Source organism: Sebastes fasciatus, chromosome 11 (assembly GCF_043250625.1).
Source record: "Sebastes fasciatus isolate fSebFas1 chromosome 11, fSebFas1.pri, whole genome shotgun sequence".
NCBI lineage: Eukaryota > Metazoa > Chordata > Actinopteri > Perciformes > Sebastidae > Sebastes > Sebastes fasciatus.
In genome coordinates, this window is record NC_133805.1 from 18373456 (window position 1) to 18387500 (window position 14045).

Genomic DNA, 14045 nt, shown 5'->3' on the forward strand with positions numbered 1-14045 from the left:
CCAGGTGTCCCACTTTACCAGGGACTGCACAGCATCCCTTGTCCCACATCCCACACATTGAGACGATGTCCCACATTTTCATTGGCTCTAGTTTTCAAAAGTCAAAGTCAAACCTGGAGGACAGACGCTTTTTTAAAATCTGTCTTTTATCCAATAGCTGTGAAGAAAGCAGGGAAGGCTGCCATCACGGCACTGTGTTTGCTGTCAAACGCTTTGCTGTCACGCAAGTATAATGTGCACTGCAGTCCCTGTTGGAAGTCTTCCATGTCTGTCATGGCCCTGATGAGCTCTGAGAGGAGAAACAGGCTCACCTGTGCTGCACTGGAGGCAACTAGGCACAGGTGAGCTCAATTGAATCAGTGCTCCTATAACTAGGAGGGAAGAACATTACTCTGTTTGCCCCGCTACCAACCAGACCTATGGTCATTTTTCTTCATAAAGTGCATCTAATGTGAGTTATTCTTTAATGCCATACGCTCCTGCGTTCCCCTTATAACTAATTAATGTCTTATGTTTAAATATTATCTGACTTTGATTTGATATTTAAGAGGATTGAGTTGATGCGTGTGCAATTTCTGACACTGCAAATCCACCATTTGATTTTAAAGGGGAAATTCATCTAAAATAAAGTCCCTTTTTTTTGGTGGAACTATCTGGCTCACTGTCCCTAGTTCTGGTGCCTCATGTTCAATGCTCAGTGTCTTTAGTTAGGGCACCTGAACAGTCCCTCTCCTTTTATACTCCTCTGATATTCAATCTATCCACAGTGTATGTCACTAAAACTATTTTGACTTTTACAGAAGTGTGTTTATGTATACTCAGAGTCGTGTTTATCTCAGTGGATGGGGGTGAAAATAAAGATTTAGTCATGGTAGGGTGAGAGTGAGGTCAGGGTTACAACATAATGATTCTGCATAAAGGGCATTTTGAGGAACTACCTTTTTAAGAGCACCTGATCAACATTCAACTATATAAATAAAATGTGTAATGTGCTGATTCCCTTTTTAAAAAAAAAAAAAAACATTTTGATTTTGCTGATCAAAGATTTTGCTACTTTGACACACTTTTCCAATCACACCTTAAACTATACTGTTTTGTATTTCCCTCTATGCTTTCTACCAACTGTAGCTTGACAAAAACCTGAATATAACACCTTGAGTATGGTTGCATAATGCTATGGTATCCTTGTCAAAAGTAAAACTACAAACGGCTGTTGACATGATGGTTAAAACAGAGTGCCAATGTCCTCTCAGTATCACATCTTGGATCTTTTGAAGTTGCACCACCAAAGGCCCCTCGTGAAACATTAAATCCATTGTGCAAGTTACTAGGTCATATTTAAATATTTGTCAGATGGCAACAAAGGACAAGGTGTCACTGGTTCAATTTACAAATAATCAGGAACCTTTGCTCTTGTGTTGTAACATTGACTCTGTAAACACGACTCTTATGTGGGTCACACCGCAGCTCTTCTCAGTAAAATACTTGGATAGATGACATTTTTCACAAGCTTTTGCCTTTTACATGTATAGTATATAAATTCAGGTTTTGCAATACTTCTCCTTGTCTCCATAAAGCAGTAGTAACCTAAAGCCAAGTACTTTTACTAATAGTACTGTACTTAAATATGCCACTTTATACAGTACTTCTAAATATTGTACTTTTTATGTTTATTTGACAGCTGTAGTTACTGGTTATTTTATAATGTACTTTTTTTACTTAAAAAGAAACATGATTAATTTATAAAATATGATGCATGGCTATAATTTAGGCCAATAAATGATATATAAAGATCAGCTCCACCATGACCAACTACAGGAGTAAAATGCTGCTCACTGAAACTGTAATAATGATACAATAATATGATGTATAATATAACACTGACCGTCCTGTGACATAACTTTACTTTTGATACTTCAAGTACATTTTACGGATAATAATGAAATTAAATTTTAAACGCAGGACCTTTATTTTCTTTTTGTAAATTACTAAAGTAAAGTATCTGAATACTTCCATCACTGGTTAATGCTGCTAAGAACAGGCAAGCAGATTGGTTCTGCATTAGGGCAATTACAATGTTTAAAAGTCTTAATTACAGCAGAAATACACTTTAATAGCCTACACTCACTAAAAAATCTGTAAAGTCTAATGAACACTTCAATCAGTCACTTTATTTGTCCTCAAAGGTCAACTGGAGAAGCAGCCAAATTACAGAATAAACCCCAAAACACCTGAACACACCGTATAACGAGACTGTCCCTTTAATAATATCTTTAATTTTGAAATTGTAACTATTTATTCTATTCTATTTTTAGCTTACTTTTAGCTTATTTATTAGTGCTCTTAATTATTAGCTAATTACTTTATAGTTACCAATTGTTTTTGCACTGAATTTCTGAGTGGTGGATGTAAGAAACACAATTTCGTTTTTATGTGAAGCATAAAAATGACAAAGGAATCTTGAATATAAAAGTGAGTTTATGTGTATATGTGCTCTTGTTTTATCTTGTTTGCTTTTTGGCATATTAAACTCTTTTCTGCTCTTCTGGATGAGTTCAGGAGACTCTGTGAATTTCCAGTATGTGGAAATATAGGTCTGTTTTTCTGTCATCCTGTGTACCAGCAGTGAACTAAAGTGCACGCGCCCACGCACGCGCCCACGCACGCGCACATTAGGAAACCTGAGCAAACTTTTTTTTCTTTTTTTCTTTTTTTTTTTTCGTGCAGCTCAGTTGGAGGTTTTGCTATAAAAGGCTGTCTGCTCTGCCGGACAGATCTGCTCTGCTCTGCTGACCTGGAGACCTCACTACCGGCCAACATGCACTCTCTCCTGCTTGTGGCGCTGCTCGGGTGCCTCGGTAAAAACACATTTATCATATTTCTTTTCTTCTTTTTTTTTGCATATGCATCTTTTAATCCCAGATTTTCTAAATGTAAACTGCATTGTTAATTCATCCATCTGTATGTATGTTGCATGTTGCAGCCACCGTGTTCTCCGCACCTGCTGACCTCAAGGTGAGATGGTGCGTAAAGTCTGACAAAGAACTGGAGAAATGTGTGGCCCTGGCAGCCAAAGCTCCTGCGATCACCTGCGTGAAGAAAGACAACACCATCGACTGCATCGTGGCCATCAAGGTGAGCAGAATCACATTATCCAGAATTAAACTCAATGAGATGTGCTCAACCAAAATATCTCCTTTATAGCTCTGTCTTCAGTTTAATTTCATCTTTTTGCCTATTAAATGGATAATGCAACAGTGAAAGTGTTTTTTTTTTTAGCAGTGGTGGAATGTAACTAAGTACTTTTACTCAAGTACTGTACTTAAGTACAATTTGGAGGTACTTGAGTATTTCCATTTTATGCAACTTTATACTTCTACTCTACTACATTTCAGAGGGAAATATTGCACTTTTTACTCTTAATATATAATCGTTAAGATTTATTATAGGTTAAGCTTCCCAGTAGCAGTGGTGGAAAGTAACTTAGTACATTTACTCAAGTACTATACTTAAGTACAATTTTGAGGTACTTGAGTATTTCCATTTTATGCAACTTTATACTTCTACTCTACTACATTTCAGAGGGAAATATTGTACTTTTTACTCTTGATATATAATCAACTAATAATTAAGATGTATTATTATAGGTTAAGCAACCCAGCAGCATGCAGTGGTGGAAAGTAACTAAGTACTTTTACTTAAGTAGCCTACAATTTTGTGGTATGTGTACTTTACTTGAGTATTTCCATTTTATGCAACTTAATACTTCTACTGCACCACATTTTGGAAACCAATAATGTACTTTTTATACTTCTACTTAATACTTCTAATATTTTAATATATAATCACCTAATAATTATGATGTATTATTATAGGTTAAGCTCCCCAGCTGTCTAAATCTTAATGTGCAATGTAATTGGTAATTATAGCTGTCAGAAAATGTAGTGGGGTAAAAAGTACAACATTTCACTATGAAAATCTAATATTGAAATACTCAAGGTAAGTACAAGTACCTAAAAATGGTTAATTATTAAGTAAATGTTACTTTCTACCACTGCCACCATGTGAAAATACTTCAAAACTGTATTGCAAGTATCATTAGCAAAATATGTTAAGTATCAACAGTAAAATTACTCATTATGCAATATATAATGATATATTATCCTTATTATTGATGCATAAATATGAAAGCTGCAGCTGAATGGTTTAGCTGGTTGAGGTGGAGATAACTGCTTTATGTACTGCTTGGTGGTTTAATCTTCAAAGCTGCATTTTATTTTGAACATTGATCATATGTTTTTTTTTTTTTGTAAAACTAAAGCCAGCAAATACATGTAGAAGAGCAAACAGTACAATATTTCCCCCTGAAATGTAGTGTAGTAGAAGTATAAAGTAGCATAAGATTAAAGCATTCAAGAAAAGTAGGCCAACAGGTATCGCAATATTGTAAACAATTTTTTACTTTGCACCACTGCGTTTAGTTACTGACAAAAAAAATGCATTAAAACATTCGTCACATGTCTTTGAGCTGTCGGAGAGATCAAACATAATTTTTTTTTCATCAGGCTGGTGAGGCAGATGCCATCACTCTGGATGGAGGGGACATCTACGTCGCTGGACTGATCAACTACGACCTGCAGCCCGTCATTGCTGAGGACTACGGCCCCTGTATGTTCACTAATCGGATGTCTTTACTCATGAAATTAGCACAATAAAGAGGATGTCTTATAGCATTACATGCTTTAACTTTTTGCTCACAATATTGTCCTGCATGCATCCAGCTTCGGACACCTGCTACTACGCTGTTGCTGTGGCGAAGAAGGGCACTACGTTTGGCTTCTTAGACCTCCAGGGGAAGAAGTCGTGCCACACTGGTTTGGGGAAATCTGCAGGCTGGAACATCCCCATAGGAACTCTGGTGTCCATGGGTCAGATTCAGTGGACGGGCATTGAAGACACACCTGTAGAGGAGGGTGAGTTGCACTAAATGTTAAACCTCAAATAAAAGTTACTACTTATACATCACCACTGATCAGTGTGAAATGTGCATTAGATAAACAATTAACAATAAAATAAAAATTAAAAGTCAGAGCTGCCAGCCACCATTGAGGACTCATCTACTCAGTATTTTTTTCTAGGTATTTTTATTTTAGTCACCTGTAATTTAATGTAATGTCCAAATATTGCAAAATTCTCCCACCAGCACCTCTAAAGCTCACCAACATGTTTTATTTGTTTAAAGAGGACCTATTATGCTCATTTTCAGGTGCATACTTGTATTTTTGGGATTCTACTAGAACACGTTTACATGCTTTAATGTTTAAAAAACACTATTTTTCTCATACGGGCTGTGCGGCAGCTCCTCTTTTCACCCTCTGTCTGAAACGCTCTGTTTGAGCTCCTGCCAGCTTGGTAACTTTGCAGACCATTTACATGCACAAAAACTATATAATGCACTAAAGGAAAGGTAAAAAAGCATAATGGGTCCACTTTAATCCGTACAAAAACCGAAGTGTAGAAACGACAAGTCGTAATCATGTCTACTTATGTATATGTCTTTATACTAAGATAACTGGCTGCAGCTTGACATCAATCTTATCTAACTCTCAGCAAGAAAGCAAATAATCCCATTTCCCAAAAATATTCCTTTAACTGTTACTATGAAGCAGATGGGACACAGACAATAGAGGTTGAGCTGAGCACAGGCTTTATCGCAGAAATCAGGATTATGGCATGTGGAGGAATGGCAAGGCTGGAACTGAGCGGGGATAGACAGGCAGGGCATCGAAGGAGCGATGATCCTAGGCACAGGAGAACAAAGTTAGTAATGTGGAAAAATGTCCAAGGGAAAGTACTCGGGTAGCAATCCAACTGACTGGTGTGACTGGAGAACCGGAGTAAGTTATACTGTTGGCTGATGAGACGATAGGAAAGCTGGGGGGGGGGGGCATGGGTCGATTTAACATAATGGAATATATTTACTTTTGACTACTTTAAGGCGAGCACAAATATTATGTTAATGGAAACGGCTTCAAGTTGCAAAAGAACAGTTAACTAGTAAGCAAGTATGAAAAACACAAATAATAAAAATCAGTGTTGAGACTTTCTTTATGGAGTCTAGTCAAACTGTCTTAACGGTGCAGGGACTAGGATTTATAACCTCAGTATTTCTAAAATCTTTGCCCTGCGTTTTTGTTTTTGCAGCGGTGAGCAACTTCTTCTTGGCCAGCTGTGCCCCGGGGGCAACGAGGGGCAGCAAACTGTGTCAGCTGTGCAGGGGAGACTGCTCCAGGTCCCACAATGAGCCTTACTACGACTACAGTGGATCCTTCCAGTCAGTACCGGTCTTTCTCTGATCCATCTCACTTCTACTAAGACTTTTACTGTCCTCTCTATCAACAATATGATAACATGCCACCGCTCACTGTGTTATCCTGTGACGTTTTTTTATCTATATTGATGCTTTCTTAAACCCAGTGGAAATACTGCTGCTAACAAACAAACCTGTAATGTCGACGCACCTGTGGGTTGGTTTACTTCACAGGTGTCTCAAGGACGGTGCTGGGGAGGTGGCTTTTGTGAAGCATCTCACTGTACCTGGTCAGTATCACACCATCATCTGCATATATATATATATATATATTGAAATGGCCCTTTTCACAGCAGTTATAGGTGTAAGTAATAACATTAATTATGGCCCTGTTCCATTTAGGTGGGTCAGCGCTGTACTCTGCATGCTGGCTCACTGAATGGCTGTGACACACTAAATAGGACGGGACCATAATTAGTTTAATCTATTACACCTGTGTTTACCCTGCTATGATGTCACTGGCTGCAGTGAAAGGGGCCTATTATGGACTCATATTAATGTCAGCCAAATGAGCTGGTCAATTATTTCAAATCTGTATTATGAGACTATAAAATAGTCTTATTTATTTCAGTTAAATGCAAAAAATTCTTAGCTTTTATATTAAAATGTTATTAGATCATATATAATATTACATTTTTATATTCCTGAATAACAACGAAACCAGCAAGAGCACTGTTGCCAGGCTTTATCACATCTATGTCACTGAATAATATGGACAGCAACTACATGATAAGCATACAGCAGAGAGAATAAACCAGCTCCCATTTTCATTATTCAAGCTGATATATAATCCATTTTGTCCACCTAAATAAAATCAATCCAATTATCTGCTGTAGGTGGATCACTCTGTAACTATTTGTGCAATTGTTCTGTTTTTTTTGCCAAAGCAGTTCTTCCTAGCTTTCCTAATGTGTTGTCTAATGTAAGTTTGCTGTGTTTAAGCCCTTATCATGCATAAGAGGCTCAAAATCACAGCTGCAGATTCTCACTCTTGGTTATATATTGCCATGATCTTTGTGGCATTTGCCCAATATGTTTAGTTTATTTAATGATCCCCATTAGAAGCACATGGATGTGCCTCTAGTCTTCCTTGGGTCCTGAATATAAAAATAAAATAGACATACAGTACAGATGGACAATGTAGACAATCTATAAAAGTATTAACAACTAAGCTAAACACAGACGGTACATAAAAGTACAGACAACTTTAGCTAACCAGGTACACAGGTAAGAGAAATTGAGGACAAAGTAGTACCAGCACATGGCAGTGCAATTAAACATGAAAACAGAAAAACACATCACACATATAAAGCAGCAAGCAGACGAGACATAAAGACGAATAAAATAATTTAAGGATATTGAAAATTACATGATGGCAAAATAGCCCTTTGCTTATCCATAGACTGTTAGGGAGAAGAGATTTATTTAAAACTGGAAGATAGTAAGAGGAAAAACTTGAAATCATATTTGTGGCACACTTTCAGAGGCTGAAAAGGCCAACTACGAGCTGCTGTGCAAGGATAACACCAGAGCGCCTATCGACGACTATAAGAGATGCCACCTGGCCAGAGTACCAGCTCATGCTGTTGTCACCCGCAAGGACCCACAGATGGTTGAATTAATCTGGAATACCCTCAACTCAGTACAGGTACGACACTAAATATAGGTACTGCACAAAGAGCGAGTATAAAATGATTCACTTACATGTGTTATTCCAGTGCCTACACATAATGAATGAGCCTACTTTTTTGTCTTCTCAGGACTTTAACCTCTTCTGCTCTGAAGCCTATGCACCCGCCAAAAACCTGATGTTCAAGGACTCAACAGTGAAGCTGGTGCAGCTGCCCGCAAACACAGATTCCTTCCTGTATTTGGGTGCTGAATACACGAGCATTGTCCATTCCCTTAAGAAAGGTACCGTAAACATGAGCAGATAAAAAACACATTAATTAGACGGCAGACACTGGCTTATGGTTGTACTTCACTTTCCAGAGCAGGCAAGCACGGCGTCCACCGCCATTAAATGGTGCGCTGTGGGCCACGCCGAGACGGCCAAGTGTGACACGTGGAGCATCAACAGTCTGGTCGACGACAACACCGTCATTGAATGCGAGAGCGCCCCCACAGCTGAAGAGTGCATGAAAAAGATTATGGTAAAACAGTCTTGGATGGAAATATGGGAATCCGTGACAAGCTTGAGATTTTTCTTTTGTTCAATTTTGCGGCGTTTGTCTCAATTACCCTGTAGCGTAAAGAGGCTGACGCAATGGCAGTGGATGGAGGACAGGTGTACACAGCGGGGAAGTGTGGTCTGGTTCCCGCTTTGGTGGAGCAGTATGATGAAGGTATGAGGCTTAGAGAGCACAGAAACCATCTCATTCAATCATGTGTTTTATTTCACCTTTTCTACATGAGTAATATTTTAATCTGTCTCTTTCTCTCTTTCCTCAGGGCTGTGCGCCAACGCTGGAGGTATTACAGACACAATTAAATGTTAAAATATTGATATTTAAAAACAAAATAACATATATTTACTCAAAGTGTATGATTTAGCTGTAATGCAGCATTGAGGACCATCAAAAGAAAACATTTCATCTATCACTATATTACAATATAAAAAAATCCCAGACAACATCTAGTCGATAACACGTGTTCATTATGCTATGTCATTTGGTGCTTATTGTGCGAAAAAATGGGAATTTCCTTGAAAGAGAAGTTCTGTTTGAATTCAATTACATATTCATTCATTGGCAACATTAATCTCCATATATCTTGAGTTGTATGTTTCACAAAAACGTCACATTTTGGCATGCTGTCAGCTGACCTGCTGTGCACTGGCTAAAAGACTCTCTAGATTATGCTAACAGTTAATTGGAATTGATTAGAGCTGCGAAAAATGAATATTTGTTGTCAACTGTTAAATTAATCGGCAACTATTTTGACAATCGATTATTCGGTTTGAGTAATTTTTTCAGAAAAAAAGTCCAAATTCTCTGATTCCAGCTTCTTAAATGTTAGTATCTTCTGGTCTCTTTACACCTCTATGACAGTAAACTGAATATCTTTGAGTTGTGGACAAAACAAGACATTTGAGGACTTTGGGAAACACTGATCGACATTTTATCGACTAAACTACCAATCGATTAATCGAGAAAATAATTGACCTATTGACAATGAAATACTTGTTAGTTGCAGCTCTAGAATTGATTAATATGGAAGTGTACACTGTATGACATTGTTCTTTCCACGACACTTCATGGAAATGATTTGGAAATCACTGCGCCGTAAAGATACTGTGTTCATCTCACAGCTTTAAGATGAACTTTTAAATTAACTATAATAATAATTATCAGGCAGACAGTTTTCTGATTCATATCCTCCTGTACTTCCCTTTCTGTAGCCGCATCCTCTTACTACGCTGTTGCCGTGGTGAAGAGGAGTTCAGGGTTGACCTGGGAGACATTGCGGGGCAAGAAGTCATGCCACACAGGCGTCGGCAGAACTGCTGGCTGGAACATCCCCATGGGTCAAATCCACAAAGACACCCAAGACTGTGACTTCAGTAAGTGACTGAGTGCTTCGTCTCCTAAACATTCTGTTCACGTGCTTCAATTTAAGTGTAAGATTTCACTTTGCTAGGCGTAATATAGTTTTTAAATTAGTTCAGACACAAATGATCGTTTTGGTCACATGCGGTTGGCATGGGTTGGCACGGGTTACCATGGTTACGCGTCTCCAACTGGCAAGGAGGCTCTCAGGAAGTGATGTAAATTACTGCTCATTGAGACAGCAAAGATGCGTACTACTGTTTATACACACAAAAGTATGTTTGACGATGGTACACGTATTGAGTATGTAGTGCATAGTATGCGATTTCGGACGCAGCTGTTGACTCTTCCACACCTCTGAGTGCAACGCCAACACACTGTGTCTCCGTCCTCTCCTCAGCCAAGTTCTTCAGTAGCGGCTGTGCCCCCGGATCAGACCCCAGCTCTCCGTTCTGTACTCAGTGTGTCGGCAGTAGAAAAGCTGTGGGAGATGAATCCAAGTGCAAAGCCAGTGCTGAGGAGCAGTACTACGGCTACGCTGGAGCCTTTAGGTAGGACGCAACAGTGTCTGCACACAGTTATACGAGCATGTACTTTCAAAGACTAGTTTGACATTTTGAGTGGTATCAATGTTCTCATCTAACAAAGCAACAAACTGCTCATGGTGGAAAACTCCTCTTCATATTGCCCAAGTTATGTTTTGCATTTCATTATAGATGCCTGGTTGAGGATGCCGGCGATGTTGCTTTCATCAAACACACAATCGTTCCAGAGAACAGTGATGGTAAGAGACTGACCTGTCTTCATCTCAACTACGAAGAGGTTGTTTTGTATAAAACTACAACATTCTTCTCCCTCTTCTTGTCAAAGGCAGGGGTCCACCAGCATGGGCTAGTGGTGTGAACTCTGCTGACTACCAGCTGATCTGCCCTGGGAAGGCTCCAGTGGCAGTCACTGAATACGCCTCTTGTCACCTGGCTGTCGTGCCCGCCCACGCTGTGGTGACTCGTCAGGAGAGCCGTAGCGACGTCGTTAGCGCTCTCCTGGGCCAGCAGGTCAGTGATGATTTTTTTTTAGGTCATGGTGAGGCATAAAATACAGGGTAAAATCGTGTGTACCAATAGAACCGATCTGGAGGTCAGAGGTCAAGGGACCCCTTTGAAAATAGCCATGCCAGTTTTTCCTCTCCAAAATTTAGCGTAACTTTGGAGTGTTATTTAGCCTCCTTCACAACAAGCTTGTATGCCATGGTTGATACCAATGGATTTCTTAGGTTTTCTAGTTTCATATGATATCAGTATATTCTGTATTTTTACCCTAAACTCCTGTTGATTCCTGGCCTTGGTATGGATGTCTACATAACATAACTATATCAAATCTTAAAAAGGAATAAGTCTGTTTTTAAAATCTTAATTTTATTCTTATTTATAGGCCAAGTTTGGTCCCGGTGTCGCTGATGCTCCATTCAGGATGTTCCAGTCAGATTCAGGAAAGAACCTCCTCTTCAAGGACTCCACTAAGTGTCTCCAGGAGGTTACCGCTGGACAGAACTATGCCGGGTTTTTGGGAACAGAGTACATGAATGCCATGAATTCACTCAGAGAGTGCGGTGAAACCACTCCAGGTTTGTACAGGATAGGACAGTAATCTAGCAGATTAATTTAAGCATAAATACATATGTCTGCTATGAATTCCCAAGTAATTTATTTTCTCTGTTCCCAACAGATCTGGAGAAATCTTGCACTTTCCATTCCTGCCAGCAGCACTAGCGGCAACCATGGACCATGTGGTGCCTCATTCAGCCCTCAGTGATTCGAGCACCTTAGCCACACTCAACCCCAAAATTTCATTGTGTATTTTCTTACTGATCTTGTTGTAGACCCGTTTTTAGAAGTACATTCCAACAAACCGATGCATTGCACTACCGCGACGTACATATAAACTATCCTGTGACCAATCATGTCCACATGTCGCTATTTTCATGCTGTTGAAACATAATGTTACATTACCTGTGTTATTGGATCAACTATGTTTTAACACCTGCCTGCCTTTTCTCAAATAAAGCCTTTTTAATGCTCTTTTGTGGGGACAGTATGGTTTGTTTTTGTAATAGTGTAATGTTTAGGCAAAGTACACAGTAGTATCGTAATTGAAAGAGTAAAAGGGATATTATCCCTATAAATTTGCTTCCAATGCCAGAAATGGTCTTGGAACAAACGCTGTCGCTAACTTTAAAGCGTTGTTGTAAAACACAAGTCACTTAATCAATTAAATGCTTAAATTCTATTTAAAAACGAATTTTACAATACAAATAGGCATTAATAAAATTGTTTACAAATTGATTTATTAATCTATGAATAAATGGACTTAATTATAAAGAAATCATTATTTGACATTTTAAAGGGCAAAAAAAATTATTTACAAATGAAATATGAAACCATCAATAAATAGTTCAAATTAAAAAGGGATTTACAAAAACACCATGAAACCGTCAATAAGTACATCATTTACAAATACATTAATTAATAAATAAATAATGGAAATTCAAATTCTATTTGAAAATGCAGTTTAAAAATGGAACAAATTTATCAATGGCTGTTTATTGTACACAGGAAGGGTTAAATCGGCAGCAACTGGACTCTTGGTGTTAAAGAGGCCATCTATGCTAAAGTAGAGACGCCATCACTCAACAGAGGAGGAGGCCTAAGGCATCACCTATTGTCCACCTACAATGCTGTCCTGGCACCCCTGCCCAAGAGATTAAACAGCCATTCACACTTGACCTCACCCGACAGTCATTCACACCTGGCATCGGCAGATTCCAACGAACCTTGATAACGGTTGTCACATCTAGGAGCACCATTGTACTGAGTGGTTTCTATATTCCTGCTAACGACCCCACAGAGGTGTAAATTCCTGGGTTCCCCTACCATTCAGTCAGAACTGAAGAAGCTTTTCGGATGCGAAGTGAAACGTCTTCAGGAACCTAAACCGAGTCCAGTTGCTGCTGATTTAACCCTTCCTCGGATACTATGACCTGGATGACTGAGAACCTTCACAAACATGTTTATTGTACAATTCGTTATTTATCAATTAAATGCTTTATTACAATTTACGTGACTCTTGTGGTCCTCCATACTCCTGGAGTCTAAAAGGTCTTATACAAAAAGGACTACAGTATAGCTGGTACTGTAAGAGGCAGATCATCATTTCTTATAACTAAATAATCTCATATCTTTTAATATCTTAAGAAAAGTATCATTAAGTTTTCTTGCCTTATAGGCCTACAGAAAAGAATACTTGGCTTGTATTTGTGCTTACTTTTAAGTGCTTACTAGTCGAGTATAACTTATTAAAGTGTGTGCAGATATAGTTTGCTCAGGTTTTTTTTTTTCAGGCCACTACGGACTAAATAATACTTAATGCTGGACTACTGGACTACCACTGGACCTTTTCAAATATGTAAATCAAGGCATCAAGTGTTGACAATTTATTTTTCTTATGCTTTTCATTGTATTTAAATACCACTTGTTTCTGACTGTCCACTTGTTGGTATGATCATTCATTTTCTTTATTTTTTATTTTCTTTATTTTTTTGTATTCTATATGTTCAAAATAAGTTTTGAAATGAAATGAAATGACTACTGTGAGTATATATTTTTTTATATATCAGATTATTGTGAGCCATCATGGGGGCTGATGAATTGATCTGAGCTCCTAATGTATTATATATATTGTATTGTTGTTTTTTTTTCTTTTTTCTTATCTGGACCTTGAGTCTGCAATAAAATTTGAATTGAATTTAGTGCTTACTAGTCGAGTATAACCTGTTAAAGTGTGTGCAGATATAGTTTGCTCAGGGTTTTTTTTTCAGGCCACTACGGACTAAATAATACTTAATACTGGACTACTGGACTACTACTGGACCTTCTCAAATATGTAAAACAAGGCATCAAGTGTTGACAATTATTTTTTTTAATGCTTTTCATTCTATTTAAACACTACTTGTTTCTGACTGTCCACTATTTGTAAATGATGTACTTACTGACGGTGTTATGGTGTTTTTGTAAATCCCTTTTTAATTTGAACTATTTATTGATGGATTCATATTTCATTTGTAAACATTT

The 14045-nt window shown here is 38.2% G+C and overlaps 1 protein-coding gene across 1 annotated transcript; it reads left to right on the forward strand.

Annotated features, from left to right (window-relative positions):
• The first annotated feature begins 258 nt into the window (after positions 1 to 258).
• Positions 259 to 11996, forward strand: tfa (transferrin-a). Its single transcript, XM_074651302.1, has 18 exons — positions 259 to 341; positions 2728 to 2858; positions 2984 to 3135; positions 4566 to 4668; positions 4782 to 4973; positions 6205 to 6334; positions 6545 to 6600; positions 7855 to 8018; positions 8131 to 8284; positions 8363 to 8523; positions 8619 to 8715; positions 8822 to 8842; positions 9771 to 9932; positions 10319 to 10469; positions 10635 to 10702; positions 10789 to 10973; positions 11350 to 11542; positions 11644 to 11996. The coding sequence occupies exons 1-18, from the start codon at positions 265 to 267 to the stop codon at positions 11685 to 11687; spliced, it is 2241 nt and encodes a 746-aa protein (XP_074507403.1). The 5' UTR covers positions 259 to 264; the 3' UTR covers positions 11688 to 11996.
• The last annotated feature ends 2049 nt before the right edge of the window (positions 11997 to 14045 follow it).

Bases quoted from the DNA above. Each gene is read 5' to 3' on its own strand.
- tfa (XM_074651302.1), top strand. From the start codon at position 265: ATGTCTGTCATGGCCCTGATGAGCTCTGAGAGGAGAAACAGGCTCACC. The intron at 6,601-7,854 runs GTCAGTATCACA...GCACACTTTCAG, and splicing joins GAAGCATCTCACTGTACCTG to AGGCTGAAAAGGCCAACTAC. The intron at 11,543-11,643 runs GTTTGTACAGGA...TGTTCCCAACAG, and splicing joins GTGCGGTGAAACCACTCCAG to ATCTGGAGAAATCTTGCACT.